Source organism: Chionomys nivalis, chromosome 8, assembly GCF_950005125.1.
Source record: "Chionomys nivalis chromosome 8, mChiNiv1.1, whole genome shotgun sequence".
In the NCBI taxonomy this organism is placed as follows: Eukaryota; Metazoa; Chordata; class Mammalia; order Rodentia; family Cricetidae; genus Chionomys; species Chionomys nivalis.
Window position 1 is genome coordinate 46226379 of NC_080093.1, and position 14077 is coordinate 46240455.

The 14077-nt window shown below is 55.0% G+C and overlaps 1 protein-coding gene across 3 annotated transcripts in view; it reads left to right on the forward strand.

The window, feature by feature from the left end:
* Positions 1–14077, forward strand: part of Dagla (diacylglycerol lipase alpha) — a 58609-nt gene that overhangs the window by 41102 nt on the left and 3430 nt on the right. For all 3 annotated transcript variants that reach the window (XM_057777892.1, XM_057777893.1, XM_057777891.1), the window contains 13 exons: positions 429–563; positions 1056–1133; positions 2820–2944; positions 5960–6113; positions 6548–6631; positions 6724–6801; positions 7186–7266; positions 7961–8103; positions 8452–8520; positions 8816–8888; positions 9682–9881; positions 10777–10906; positions 11376–11563. In XM_057777892.1, coding sequence (XP_057633875.1) covers positions 429–563; positions 1056–1133; positions 2820–2944; positions 5960–6113; positions 6548–6631; positions 6724–6801; positions 7186–7266; positions 7961–8103; positions 8452–8520; positions 8816–8888; positions 9682–9881; positions 10777–10906; positions 11376–11563 — 1538 coding nt within the window. The remainder of the gene's footprint in view (positions 1–428; positions 564–1055; positions 1134–2819; positions 2945–5959; positions 6114–6547; positions 6632–6723; positions 6802–7185; positions 7267–7960; positions 8104–8451; positions 8521–8815; positions 8889–9681; positions 9882–10776; positions 10907–11375; positions 11564–14077) is intronic.

A 14077-nucleotide genomic window follows, 5' to 3' on the forward strand; every position in this document is an offset into this window, starting at 1 on the left:
GGGAGCTTGAGACCTGGGAGGCAGCTCTTAGCAGGACTTCCTGGGTCACAGCAGGTGGGACAGGGGCAGCCAGTGCTTTGTGTGGCTTCTCTGCTGGAGAAGGGTTGCCTGGGCCTTGATTCTGGGCATCTAGAGAAAGAAAAGAGGTAAGGGCTCAGGTTGGCACTTGTGACCAAAGGGTAGCATGAACTGTAGGACCTCAGTGGAGAGAAGAGGTTTGGATGGAGGAGGAAGGATCAACAGCTAATATGGTAATGGCCCAGAACCCAGAACAGGGTCCCCAGTGACACAGAGCCATTGTATGAGGGCCAAGTTGACTAGTAGAATGGAGGTTCCTGGTGACCCTGCCCCAGGGATTCACTCATGCCCTCTCCTCTCTCCTGCTGCTTTGCCACCGCCTCCTGCCTTCCTGGGGCCTTGCTTGACAGGATGCCTACTCAGAAATTGCCTACCTCTTTGCTGAATTTTTCCGTGACCTCGACATCGTGCCCTCCGACATCATTGCTGGCCTGGTGCTGCTTAGACAGCGGCAGCGAGCCAAACGCAATGCGGTGCTGGATGAGGTGAGTGCCTCTAGCTACCTGTGGGCCCTGCTGCTGATCCCGTGGCCTCCTCTCCCCCACGGGCCCTCCACTGTCCTAGCCGAAACCTTGAGACAGCCTTTCTACTGACCCTGCTAGGGTGGCGTATCCTCTGGACCACATGTGGCTGCCTCTGAGGCCAGGACATGCTGGTCACTGGGGTTAGATGACCAATGTCAGCTCAAGTGCTTCAGCCTTCTGTCTGAAGTTTGCCCTGCCTTCCTGTCCTCACCAGCACACCAGTGCTGGTCTCTATACATCTCACACAAAATCCTTTCCCTCTGGAGTGGCTCAGGACCGTCCCCTGGGAGTTGAAGGTCTGGGGAGGATGGGGAAACTAGAAATACAGGGAAGTATGATTTTGGAAAACTGCAAGCCTCACGCTCCCTCAGACCTCTGAAGCAGGCTGAAACTGAACTCCCTCCTCATCTTCGTGTCTGGACCACTGTCCATCTTACCACTCCTGTTTTCCAGGCAAACAATGACATCTTGGCTTTTCTGTCTGGGATGCCAGTGACCCGAAACACCAAGTACCTCGACCTCAAGAACTCGGTGAGTTGGAAATCTCTTCCTCTCCCCGTGCTTCTTTCTACCACCTCCCCACAACTCCATAGTATGAGCCAACCCCACCACTCTTGTACAACTGTCCAGGGAGTTTCTTCTCAGATCAGGCCCTCAAGAGCCCCCACATTGTGCTGTGTCTATAAGTAGGACCCTGAATCTGCTAACCGAGCTCCAAAACATTTGACCCTGTCTTCTAGAGATTGCTTCACAGTATGAGCTGTGACATTATTGCTGCTGCCGCCCTCATGATAGTCAGGGTGTCATCGTCAGTTTCAAGCCTTTTTAGCAGTAGAAACTTTCCTCAAGCACCTTAAGTAGAAAGCCCATGTGTTACAGGGAAAGTGGGTCCCACGGTTTGAAGGCCGAACCCAGGCCAGCGTGGTTGAGGGTGGAAGCACGGCTGGTAGCAGGAGCAGTCAGCCTGGCCCAGGGAAAGCAAAATGATGTAGGTGCATCCCTGTTCCATGGCTGCTCTCTGTGACCTGGAGCAAGTCAGTCGTCCTCAAAGCCTTAGGACAGATGTGAAATGCCCTAGGCACACCTCACACCCAGAGCTGGAGTAGGAGGAAGTGGCCCATCCTAAATCCAGTCCAGCAAGGTGCTAGAAACTCGAGGGCCAATCAAGACAGGTCTGGAGAAGTTTCAGCCCTTGGGCCCTTTCCTTTAGAAAAGCCCCAGGCATCTTGCCTCCCCAAATCTGACATTTCATTTCACCAGCCACATACATACATAGGTGGTTTCCCTACTCAGGTGCCTGCCAATCACTAGGGCCTTGCCTGGCTGGCTCTTACCACCCCCTGGGGGGAGGTGCAGAGTCTGCACCTGCCACCTGGCAGAGGCTGCCAGTGTCCCGCCCTCCCTGTCCTATCACCCAGGGTAATTGCCTCTGCAGCTACTGGCTCCTTCCTGAGTTCCTGAAGAGCAGGCAGAGGGGTGCTGATTGAGGCCTACCTGGTTCACGTCACAAGATGACTAATCACCCTCCTTAAGTTTTACAAGGTGACTAATTCCCTCTAAGTGCCACAGTCCTGGTGCCCAGGGGCTGGGGACTGACTGACAGGCTTTCCTGGGACACTGCCACCCTGCCTCTGGACAGCTTGGAGCACTGATACCGACCACAGCACCAAGAGCAGTTGTTGGGCAGCAGACTCCTGGGTTTCATGGTGGCGCCTTTCTCTAGCGAGATCCCAATCTCAGGGAGACAGCTTCCCCCAACCTCAGGACCCTGGGACTCCATGAGTCAGACTGGAGAGCCAGGGACATTTGGTGACAAGGTTCCATGCCCAGCATGGCTTGTCTTGTTGCCCATAGCAAGACACCCGCAGCTGCAGGCCCCAGGGCTTCGCAGGGTTAAGTTCCCCAGGGCCTGATTGCTGAGGCGGGGCAACTGCCACTCACATCCCACACTCCCTTCCTTCTTGGGTAAACAAGCCAGTGCTCCGAGTGATATTCTGTCTCCAAATCATGAATTCTAAGACTCTTATGATACGATAGGTCTCATGAGTATTCTGGCCTGGGTACAGGGAGATAATTGGGCAAGTGCAATCGGTGTCTGAAGGGGCTGCCCCTCCTCCACTGGAGCAGGTAGGCAGGCTCCCACTTCAGGGACTAGTGGTGGCTGAGGTAGCGTGCAAGAGGGGCAGAGGTTACCGCCCTCTGCATCCTGTCTTTCAGCACGAGATGCTACGCTACAAAGAAGTCTGCTACTACATGCTCTTCGCCCTGGCTGCCTATGGCTGGCCCATGTACCTGATGCGCAAGCCGACCTGCGGCCTCTGCCAGCTGGCTCGGTCCTGCTCGTGAGTACACTGTCAGTCCCCAGACACACCAGATTGGGTGGAGGGAAGGGATACAATGGTGTGCTGGTACCCACTTCCCCTAGGGCTTCAAGACTGCTATCCACCCCCACCTCCTCTGGCCCTAAGCAGCTTCTCTCCCATACGGTCACTGGGCCTTTCTCCTGCTTCCTTCCCGGACTAGAATTACACGGTTCTGGATTCGAATGCAGGCTTTCAGTTGCAGCCCTGGGCAAGTCAGTGTACATCTGTGACCCTTACTTTCTGCATCTGTGAGGTGGGGTGTGATACATCCGTTTTTAAGATGTGTTACTGCTGTGTCTACACTGCTGGTTTTTCTTTCTTCTTTGGGCCTTCCTCTGCCCCCCCTCCCCCCCCCCCCGCAGCCATTCCCTCTGACCACATCTCCCTTCTCTTGGCTCCCCTCCTGTGCTCTGCCTTTCAAGAAGAAAGAACTTTCTTGGGAATTAGGCCCACACCATGGAGGCTCTAGAAATGCACCAAGAAGCTTTACCAGGCTCTGAGCTGAGAAAGATCCGGCCCCCAAATCTGACCTGAATTGGCTCTGCCCTCAACCCCACCCAGGGCCAGGGCCCTGTGCTTCTAAGTGGGCCAGAGAAGGGCTTTGGAAGGACCCTGTCCTTCTGTGGTGTCTCCACCCCCAGCCCATGACAGGCAGAAGCGGGTCAGTTCCCCGGGCTCCTGTTCCAGAAAAGCTGACCTGATAGACCAGTACCCCTGTCCTCCATGCCTTGTCCCAGGGGATGACAGCATCCTCACCTACTTGAGAAAAGCTGGTGGCTCTTGGGACCTTGTTCTCACCACCCCCAGCAGCTGATCAGAGAAGTCCAGGTCACTGCATGCTCCTCCCATCTCTGCCAAATGTACATGCCTGTCATTTTCCCCTGCATCCCTGGAGATGAACACGGGCCAGGGGCCCCAAGGCCCCCCACCAAGCAGTGGACTTGCTCCACTTGTCGGGGGCCCGTTTCCCTAGTTCTAGCAGGTGCTATCAGCCCATAGGACAGTTCAGAATTACGATCCCTTGGCAGTGGGGCTCTTAATGCTCATAGAACAGTGAGACTATGTAAGCAGCTGTGTGAAATGGCAGAGGACGGATTCCTCAGCCTCGGGGGAACACAGTCAGGTCCCCTCCTGGGAGAATGAGCTGAGGGTAAAGTGGAGAGGAAGGCCGAAGCACAGGGATGCTGGGAGAGAGATGGCTGTGCACCCGTCTTAGGGTCAGCTGTCTGCCTGCTGTTATCACCTCCGCTAGCTCTCAGGCCCTGCACTGAGGCTGTCTGCCCCAGCAGGTGAGACATCACCACTTTGTCAGGGCCTATTGTGTGTGGAGGGTGGAGCAGGACAAGGGACATAAACCAAGGGACAGGCTGGGTCTAGTAGCTTTGGGAAGTAGCAGTCAGTGAGGGCTCTGCCAGGAAGGATATTGAGGCTTAGCTGGACTTTGGCTGCAGAATCAGGAAGTTACACACCAGGAAGGATTTGAACCTAAGTTCTGACTCTCCTCTACCTCATTAAAGCCTCCTGCTCAGCTGAGGAAAGAGGGGAGCTTCCTGAAGGCTTGAAGGTAGGAGCTCAGACCCTGGGCCAAGGCTGCCACCACTTGGCTTGGTGGTGTGGTGACTTCTCTTAGCTCAACTCTGGGATGTGTATCCTGTGGATCGGGCAGTCCCACTCCCAAGCTCAGGCATTTCCGGGTCTTGGCTTGACGCTGGGGTTTCTCGATGAGGCCCCTCCCTGTTGGGAAGTCGCAGTTCCACAGGCTGCTCTGAGAAGACAAACACCTCACACTGGATGTCAATTCGAGACAGCTGGCAGTCCTGTCATGCTCGGCCCAGCTCGTGCCACCCAATCTGTTGGGTGCTGGCTCCCCCTGGTGGCCCGAGAGGCAGATGCATTTCTCCCCACCCCATCCCTAACTGAGTGACCAGTTCAGCCCTAGCTTATCTACCCCAGGGAGCCTCCTGTGTGCACTAGGCTTGGTGCTAGGGGAAACATCTGTGACTAGCACAGAGCAGCCCTTCCCTGTGTAGCTCCTACCAAGACAGGACAGCGACATACCAGGAATGGGGAACACCTGAGCGGCTCACAGCGTGTGGGTACTTTGGAAGGACTGACTGCTGGACTGGGGTCATGTCAGGACTCGCCCTGTTAGAGAGGTAGCTGGGGCCGACCTCACTGCAGGGTCACGTTGGGATGGACACTAAAGGGTATAAGGGGATAAAGTGCACAGAATCCGGTGAGGGAGCTGAGGGAGAAGAAGGAAAGGCAAGAGTGGCATAGATGAGAGAGGAGTCAGGGAGTCAGTTAGACAAGGCCAGATGGCGTAGTGCCCAGAAAAGACTCAGGCCTTTATGCTGAAGGTGGGCGTGCGTTCCTATGGGGTCCTAAGAGGAAATGTGGTAGTGGCTTGATGTGTCTTCAAAGGGTCCCTGTGCTCCGGGGTTGATAGTGCAGGGGCAAGGGTGGACAAGGGAGAGGAAGTTAGTCTCGTGGAAAGGGACAGGAGGTGGGTTTGGTTTTATATGTGAAGACAAAGTGGATCGGTGTGGTGTGACTGAAAGCAGCTGGTATGGTCAGGAAGTAGGGCGAGGACCTGGAGGGCTGACAGTACGGTTAAGGGGAGATGCCATGTAGGAGTCCAGTACGGTGCCTTTGGAGGTCTGCAGTGGATCTCCTGGGGTCCAGGGTGGGCTGATGGCGAGCGCGTGAAGGAGGCTGCTAGAGGGGAGGGCAAGCTCAGTCTGGGAAGATGAGGGATGAGATCTCCAGCCAAATGGGAAGGGAGAGAATCATGAGTCAGGTGTTGCCTGGAGACTGTGATGAACTGGTCCAGGGTTTGACCACAAAGAGGTCACCAGGGTTTAGCAGGAGTGAGTCAGGAGACATAAAGAGGATGAGGCTGAAGCCCCAGGAGACACTTCCAGAGAGAGTGGAAGGGAGAAAACCAGCCCATTGGTGCTGACTAGCCCTGAGCTCTCTGCCACCCAATCCCAGGTGCTGTCTTTGCCCTGCACGACCCCGATTCGCCCCTGGTGTCACCATTGAGGAAGACAACTGCTGTGGTTGCAATGCCATTGCCATCCGCCGTCACTTCCTGGATGAGAACATGACTGCAGTGGACATCGTCTACACCTCCTGTCACGATGCGGTGAGGGGCCAGGCTGGGGACCCAAGCCACCAAAGCAATCCCTTCGGCCAGTGAAGCCAGCTTCCAGATCATCTCCAATACGTAGTCCAGAGACGGCCTCCTCCACTTCGGTTGCCCAGACCCACACTGCCTCAGTCTAGGTGGGAGAGTGAGATGTCAGTCCCATTCAGTATTAGGGCCTCCAGCCCCAGCCTTAAGGAAATGGAAGACACCCAAGATACTGGGGAGAGGCAGTGAGCCTTCTGGAATGAGCCCAGGGCTGCCTGAGGCAGAGTGGAATGGGAGGGGCCAGGGACCAAAGAAGCCTCAGCGACCTCCGGGAGCCCTGGATTTGGCAGGGGTTCAGGACCTTGTGGCCAGTGGGGAGTTTCATTGACACGCCCTAAGTCTGGCCTCATCTGGGGTCGCTTAGGCTCATGAGACCGTACTCCTAGGTCTATGAAACTCCCTTCTACGTAGCTGTGGACCATGACAAGAAGAAAGTGGTGATCAGTATCCGGGGAACCCTGTCCCCCAAGGTAGGCTACCATGATTCCCGCATAGGCACAAGTACTTGTGGCCCTTGCCTGTCCTCCTCGCCACCCTTAAGTGACTTTCTTCTTTCACCAAGGATGCCCTGACCGACCTGACTGGAGATGCTGAGCGACTCCCTGTGGAGGGACATCGAGGCACCTGGTTGGGTCACAAGGTATCAGCGTCCACATCCTGAGGTGCCCTCACCTTTGCTCCCAACCCCGGACAGCACTCAGATGCCTGCGTTTGGCAGGCTCTTTCCTCCCAGAGAGCAGACAGGAGGCTGTGGTCTCATCGGCCTGCCCAGCCTGAGGCCCGGGTGTTCAGGGGCTGTCCATAGAAGCTCCAGGGCAGGCAGTGGGGAGATGCCACACCTTTCTGCCAGGAAGACTCTCCGAACCTCCATTTTCTCACTTGGGAAATGCAATTCAAAATGGAACCACAGAAGGACCCACAGGCTCCAGAGCCTGTTTTCTGAGGGCGGCTGCAAGGGACACTGCATGAAGTCCTGCTGGTCCCTGAGGCTGTCCACCAGCCCTGCGCTGTTCCTCTCTTCCAGGGCATGGTGCTCTCCGCTGAGTACATCAAGAAGAAGCTGGAGCAGGAGATGGTCCTGTCCCAGGCCTTTGGGCGAGACCTGGTGAGGAGTTTTCCATGCCATCCCGTCCTGGAGAGGAGGGCTGAATGACACCACCCTCCCCAAACACTAGCTCCTGTCCGTCCCTCCCACATTTCCAACTCCTCTTAGCTGGCTCCACCCCACCTCCCAGGCTCCCTCTTCTCAAAGTGTCCTTGCTTAGCACCCTGTACCGCGGTTCCCAGATGTGCGCTCTGGTAGCCTCAGAGTCAGGAACACTTGTTGCAGCAAATTTTACAGAACCCGGTGACAAAAACAGCCACCGAGCAAAGAGAAGGCTGCACCTCATCTGGGTGGCAGCCTGGGTAGCTCCTGAGGATGCTGCCAGCACCCATTCCCAGGTCTCACAGACTCTAGGCTATTGGTCAGAGGGGAGGGATGAGGTAATGAAACAATTGTAACTAATCCCCAGAGTGGTCAAAGAACAAGTGCAATGCCTAGGAGGGAGGGAGCTGTTGCTGATAAATCAGGGAGGGCTTCCTTGAGGAGGCAATTTCTGAGCAAGGCTCTAGAGGATGAGTAGGAGTGTGTGAAAAGTCTCACTAAGCCTTTGCCCTGTGAGGATCCAGCTTGGCTCTGCCTCAGCCCTAGTGTCCATGCAGGACAGCATGATCCCAGGACTCTGAGAAGAGCCCTCATCCTCCCAGTGTCAGCTGGGAAACTGAGGCAGGGCTCTCAGGCATCTCTTGGTCCCCAGGGCCGTGGAACCAAACACTATGGCCTAATTGTGGTAGGCCACTCCTTGGGCGCTGGCACAGCTGCCATCCTCTCCTTCCTCCTGCGCCCTCAGTACCCGACCCTCAAGTGCTTCGCCTACTCCCCGCCAGGAGGCCTGCTGAGGTAAGAAGCTTGAGGCCTTAGAGCTAACTGGAGCAGCTAGGACACTTGAGCCAAGGGCTCACTTGGTCTGACCAGGACTGAGAGCTGGTGGCTGGATTGGGCAGCACGGCTTCTGAACACTGGAGACCTGGGAATGGCACCGGACAGGTCTTGGGTGGTAGGATGAGGGTTTATAACCTGCCAGGTGGACTCCCCTCCCCCAAAGGCCTGTGGTAAAACACAGGGAGGAAGGGCAGAGTTTAAAGCCCAGCCTGGCACTATAAGCTCCCTGGAAAGCCTCGCAGAGTGGGGCTGCTCCTGCCAAAGCCCTGCCCTGGATCTGAGCCTCTTCCTTAACTTCTCCTGCAGCGAGGATGCTATGGAGTACTCCAAAGAGTTTGTTACTGCTGTGGTTCTGGGCAAAGACCTTGTACCCAGGTAAGTCCCTCTCCCTTGCTGTGGTCTCCTAGTAAGGCCTCGCTCCACTCCACAGCACTCACATCTCCTTCAGGCCCCTCCCTCAGGACTCTAGTATCCCTTCCCACTCTTGGTGGCCCTATGGTGAAAGACAGTGTAGGTCCCGCACCGTCCTGAGTGGCCTCTCTGACCCGGCTTGCCTCTACATCATGACCCAACTGACTTGTCTTCTGGAGGCCAGGTGCCCCCACCACCCCCTCTCCTGCCCCTCTCCAGCCCTTGATTGGGCCAGGCTGATGCTCGTTTCTTTCCACAGGATTGGCCTTTCCCAGCTGGAGGGTTTCCGCCGACAGCTTCTGGACGTCCTTCAGCGAAGCACCAAGCCCAAAGTGAGCCCCCACCAGCTCCCTGACCACTGGGAAGTCCTGGCTGTCCCTCTTGTTGCTCCCCACTGAACCCAGAGACAAAGTGCAAGAGGTCACAGCTGTTTGTGGACACTTGAGGCAATCAGACCCCCAGTGTCCAAGCTCCGCCCATCCAATCGCTGCCATTGGTGAGGAGACAGGTCCAGTGTGGAAGGGACTTTGCTCATATAGTAAGCTGTCATGGCATCAGAACTGGAAGTGCTCCTGCACAGAGCTGCCTGACATGAGAAGGGCAGTCCCCGAAGGACACTGGGCAGGCAGAGGAAGGCCTGTTGAGGTTGCCCAGGCTCGGGGAAGGCTGTTGCTCCATGTGGAGGGTTTGAACTAGCCTCATCCACTATTCTGCTGGGGCTAGGAGAGAGCCAGCTGATTCTAGCACATCCCAGGTCATGGAAGATCCTGAAGGCCCTTTTTATGCAGGTGGGGAGGAGCATCCTGGGGTAGGAGGCCCTCCTCGATCAGAGGGTGCTCTATGCGATAGCTGCCCACCCCTAGTTGCTCGCCCTCTTTCTGCTGCCTGTCTGCAGCCTTCCTAGCCTTGGTGCCCATGACCCTCCCGCAATCGGGATCCTGGGTCAGGTGTCAGACCATGGGTCAGCAAAGGCTTATGTGTCTGTCTCTCTTTAATGTTCTGGCTACTGCCTCCATCACCAGCCCTCTCCTCTCATCTGTTGAGCCCCTCCTTGAAAGGACTCTTGATCCTACCCACCTAGCCAGAGTTCCTCAGCTCTCTCTCCCTCTCCCTGGTCCTATACAGTGGCGGATCATTGTGGGGGCCACGAAATGTATCCCCAAGTCGGAGCTGCCTGAGGATCAGGTGGAGGTGACCACTCTGGCCAGCACACGGCTCTGGACCCACCCCAGTGATTTGACCATCGCCCTCTCAGCTAGCACCCCACTCTACCCACCTGGCCGCATCATCCACGTGGTCCACAACCACCCTGCAGAGCAGTGCTGGTAGGTGCTAATGGAGATCTGGGCCACTCCTGTAGGTACGGGTCCAGGGCAGGGGCTGCTGAGAACTGGACCAGCCTCTGGTCACTTAACCACTCACAACTGAAGCAGAGATAGAGACAATAGTCCAGAATCCCTACAGAGGGGTTCCTTTGGCTGCTAGCCATGGAAAGGGAGCCAAAAACCCAGCCCACGTCCGTCTCCAACAGGGCCTTAAGATTCTGTGTCTCTCTGAAGGAGCCAAGCCTTTGGAAGCAGTGTCTATCCCTCACAGGGCCAGGCCCAGGCATTTATCAGATCCAGAAGCAGGTGGCAGGGACCTGACCCAAAGGTGGCAGTCCAGCTGGGCCAAACTGAGGCCTGTCCCACCTCTGCCTTGCACCCCTGCCAGCCCTTGACTGGTGTCTTCCAAGGCAGCTCTTCCTAAGCCTGATACATTTAGGAGTGGATGACCTATGGCAGCCACCAGGCTCTGAGCCAGCTCATCCCTCAGTGTCCCTGCATTAGTGACAGACACATGTGGGCAAGACTGTGACCAAGGCATATGCAAGAACAGTGTACCAGTAGGTAGGCTCTCCTGCCACACTCTCAGAGCCCTGGGCCCTGAGCTCTCTTAACACAGAGTGACCCCCAACCCCCGACAAAAAGCTGGAGAGCTGAGCCCTGCCCAGGGGTAGCAGATGGAGTCTAGACCAAAAGCAAACTGGAGGCCTTGTAGGGACTGCAACTGAGGCTCCAGGTCAGCCTTTTTAGGCTACGGGCAAAGTAGCCAGGCCTGGAAGGGAGCACTGACCTGCAGCCCAGGGTAGAAAGGGGCCTCCAAATCCAGCCTAGTCCCTAAGCAAGTGCCCAGAGCAGAGCCCCAGACCCCTTTCTTTGCTACCTGTGTCCCTCTCAGCTGCTGTGAGCAGGAGGAGCCCACATACTTCGCCATCTGGGGTGACAACAAAGCCTTTAACGAGGTGATCATCTCACCAGCCATGCTGCATGAGCACCTGCCCTACGTGGTCATGGAGGGGCTCAACAAGGTGAGTGCAGGCAGAGCCCATGGCTGTCCTAGCGACTGGGTCCCCATTTCCCTCCTGAAAGACGGGGTCCTGAGACAGGCCCTGACAGTCAGAAAGACCTGCAATCTTTCCACTCTACACTCGTGGCTCTTTCCACACACCACATTGCCCATGGTAGGGAAGAGGGAATTCAGAAGATTCCTAGAGGTCTATCCCTGAGAAAGGCGGAAGTAGAGGCCCCGAAGGCAAGTTGGCCGTTACCACATATGTAGCTAAGTGGGACAGCATTTACCTTCATGGGCCACTGAAGGACTAGAAAGAGAAGCGTACTCCAGCTTGGCTGTTCTAGGGACAAGCATCCCATGGCTAGTCCCAGGCCATCCACAAAGAAAGGGCCCCCACTGAACCATCAGGCTATTTGCTCTGGGAAGCCACAGTGCTGGGCTGGCCACCCCTCTACCATCAGCCCCACCCCCCATCCTTTCCTCAGGTGCTGGAGAATTACAACAAGGGAAAGACAGCACTGCTTTCTGCTGCTAAGGTCATGGTGAGCCCCACTGAGGTAGACCTCACTCCTGAGCTAATCTTCCAACAGCAGCCGCTGCCCACGGGGCCACCTCTGCCCACCGGCCTGGCCCTGGAGCTGCCTGCTGCAGACCATCGCAACAGCAGTGTCAAGTAAGTCTTCCATCCCCACTCGGCCCCCAGGGAGTGTGGGTCCAGAACATCCATGCATTCTGTGTGCCTGTTGGCCTGTGCATACCCCCAAAGCCGTGTCCATATGCTCAATGTGGGAGTTAAACGCTGCTCAGAATCTTGCTCTCTTTTCTGTAGCTGTCTCTCACCTTGCCATCAGTGTCTGGGGAGGGAGGCATGGTTCCAGGAAGTATGAGAGGTTTCAGGGCACACACAGACCCATATACACCAGACCCAAACACCAATTAGATCCGTGTACTTACATAGCTATGCATATACTTTTGGGCTTATGACAAGCGCTCCTCATAAGAAATACTCCACACAGGGCACATACCAAGGCAGGCAGAACACACATGGTTATGGGCACACTTGGACAGTAGACATATAAAAGTATGGCTGTATTGTGCCACACCCATAGCACACAGGTACATGTGACCCAGCTGCACACACATGCTCTCAGATGTGCACACACATCGTGGCGGGTTCTAGAGTGGCGCCCCTTCTAGGGCAAGGTTGTCCTGCCTTTCTGGGACCCTGACTCCCAGGCCTTGCATCGTTTCTTATAAATCTGGCTGCTGAGAAGTAAGATGTCACTGCTTCCTGGTCTTTGGTAGGGACGCACCTCAGACATCCTTTCTTGTGTGTTTCCTGTGGTGGTTACATGTCTCCATGAAGAACCCAGTCTGTCCTTGGCCACTGTACGGGAGGCAACCACCCATTTCCCAACTCCTCCTTTCTTCCCAACGGAGCAAGGTGGCTGCAGAGTTTGCTGCCCCTCTCCAGCATAGGAGGTGTGGGGGAACCCCAGGGTGAGGAAGGGATAGAAGAGGCACTGGAAGTGCTGGTCTGAAAGTTGGGGGGCAGAATCCCTCTCCCCTTCCTCCCTGCTCTCTGTCCTTCCCTCTGTGTCTCCCGTTTACTTTGGCCTCATGAGTGAACCAGAGCAGTCAATCTCTTCATGTCCTAATGGGTTAGTACCATAATGGGATGCATAGAACCCAGACTCCAGAAATCTTTTTTTTTTTTTTTTTGGTTTTTCGAGACAGGGTTTCTCTGTGGTTTTGGAGCCTGTCCTGGAACTAGCTCTTGTAGACCAGGCTGGTCTCGAACTCACAGAGATCCGCCTGCCTCTGCCTCCCGAGTGCTGGGATTAAAGGCGTGCGCCACCACCGCCCAGCTAAGACTCCAGAAATCTTAATGCTGTTGGTGGGGTCTAGGCCTTTTGGGGATCCCACTCCTGTCCACCTAGCATCAGCCTTTTGTTTTCTTTTTTTTTTTTTTTTTTTTAAGATTTATTTATTTATTATATATACAACATTCTGCCTCGATGTATGCCCGCACGCCAGAAGAGGGCGCCAGATCTCATTACAGATGGTTGTGAGCCACCATGTGGTTGCTGGGAATTGAACTCAGGACCTCTGGAAGAGCAGCCTGTGCTCTTAACCTCTGAGCCATCTCTCCAGCCCCTCTCTGTGGTTTTGGAGCCTGTCCTGGAACTAGCTCTTGTAGACCAGGCTGGTCTCGAACTCACAGAGATCCGCCTGCCTCTGCCTCCCAAGTGCTGGGATTAAAGGCGTGCGCCACCACCGCCCGGCTAGCCTTTTGTTTTCTATCTTAGCCTCTTATGAATTGGATTTATCTCATTTTATTTTAGATTTATTTTTATTATTTATCTCTGTGTATGTGAGCATATTTACACATATGTGTGGGTGCCCATGGAGACCAGAAGAGGGCGCTGAATTCCCTGGAGCAAGAGTTACTGGGGGTTGTGAGTGGCCTGATATGGGTGGTAGGATCCGAAGCCATGTCTCACGACTGAGCAGAAGCACTTGTAACCTCTGGGGCATATCTCCAGCCCTATGAGTTGGCTTTTTTTTTTTAAATTAATTAATTTTGGTTTTTCAAGACAGGGTTTCTTTGTGTAACTTTGAAACCTGTCCTAGAACTTGCTCTGTAGCCCAGGCTGGCCTTGAACTCACAGAGATCTGCCTGTCTCTGCTTCCTGAGCTCTGGGATTAAAGGTGTGCACCACCACCACCTGACTTTAATTTATTTTTTATGTGTGTGGGCGTTTTGCCTGCAGGTATGCCTGTGCACCATGTCTGGTGCCCTTGGAGGTCAGAAGAGGGTGTTGGATCTCCTGGAACTGGAATTACAGATGGTTGTGAGCCACCATGTGGGTTCTGGGAATCAAATTCAAGTGGGAAGAACAGCCAGTGCTTTTTTTTTTTTATAGATTTATTTGTTTATTATGTATACAGTGTTGCGCCTGCATGTATGCCTGCAGGCCAGAAGAGGGCACCAGATCTCATTACAGATGGGTATGAGCCACCATGTAGTTGCTGGAAATTGAACTCAGAACCTCTGGAAGAACAACTTCTTAATCTCTGAGCCATCTCTCCAGCCCCAGCCAGTGCTATTTACAGCACTGAGCCATCTCTCCAGACACTATGAGTTGGTTTTCAAAAGTCAGGATTCCCTGCCTCCAAACCATTC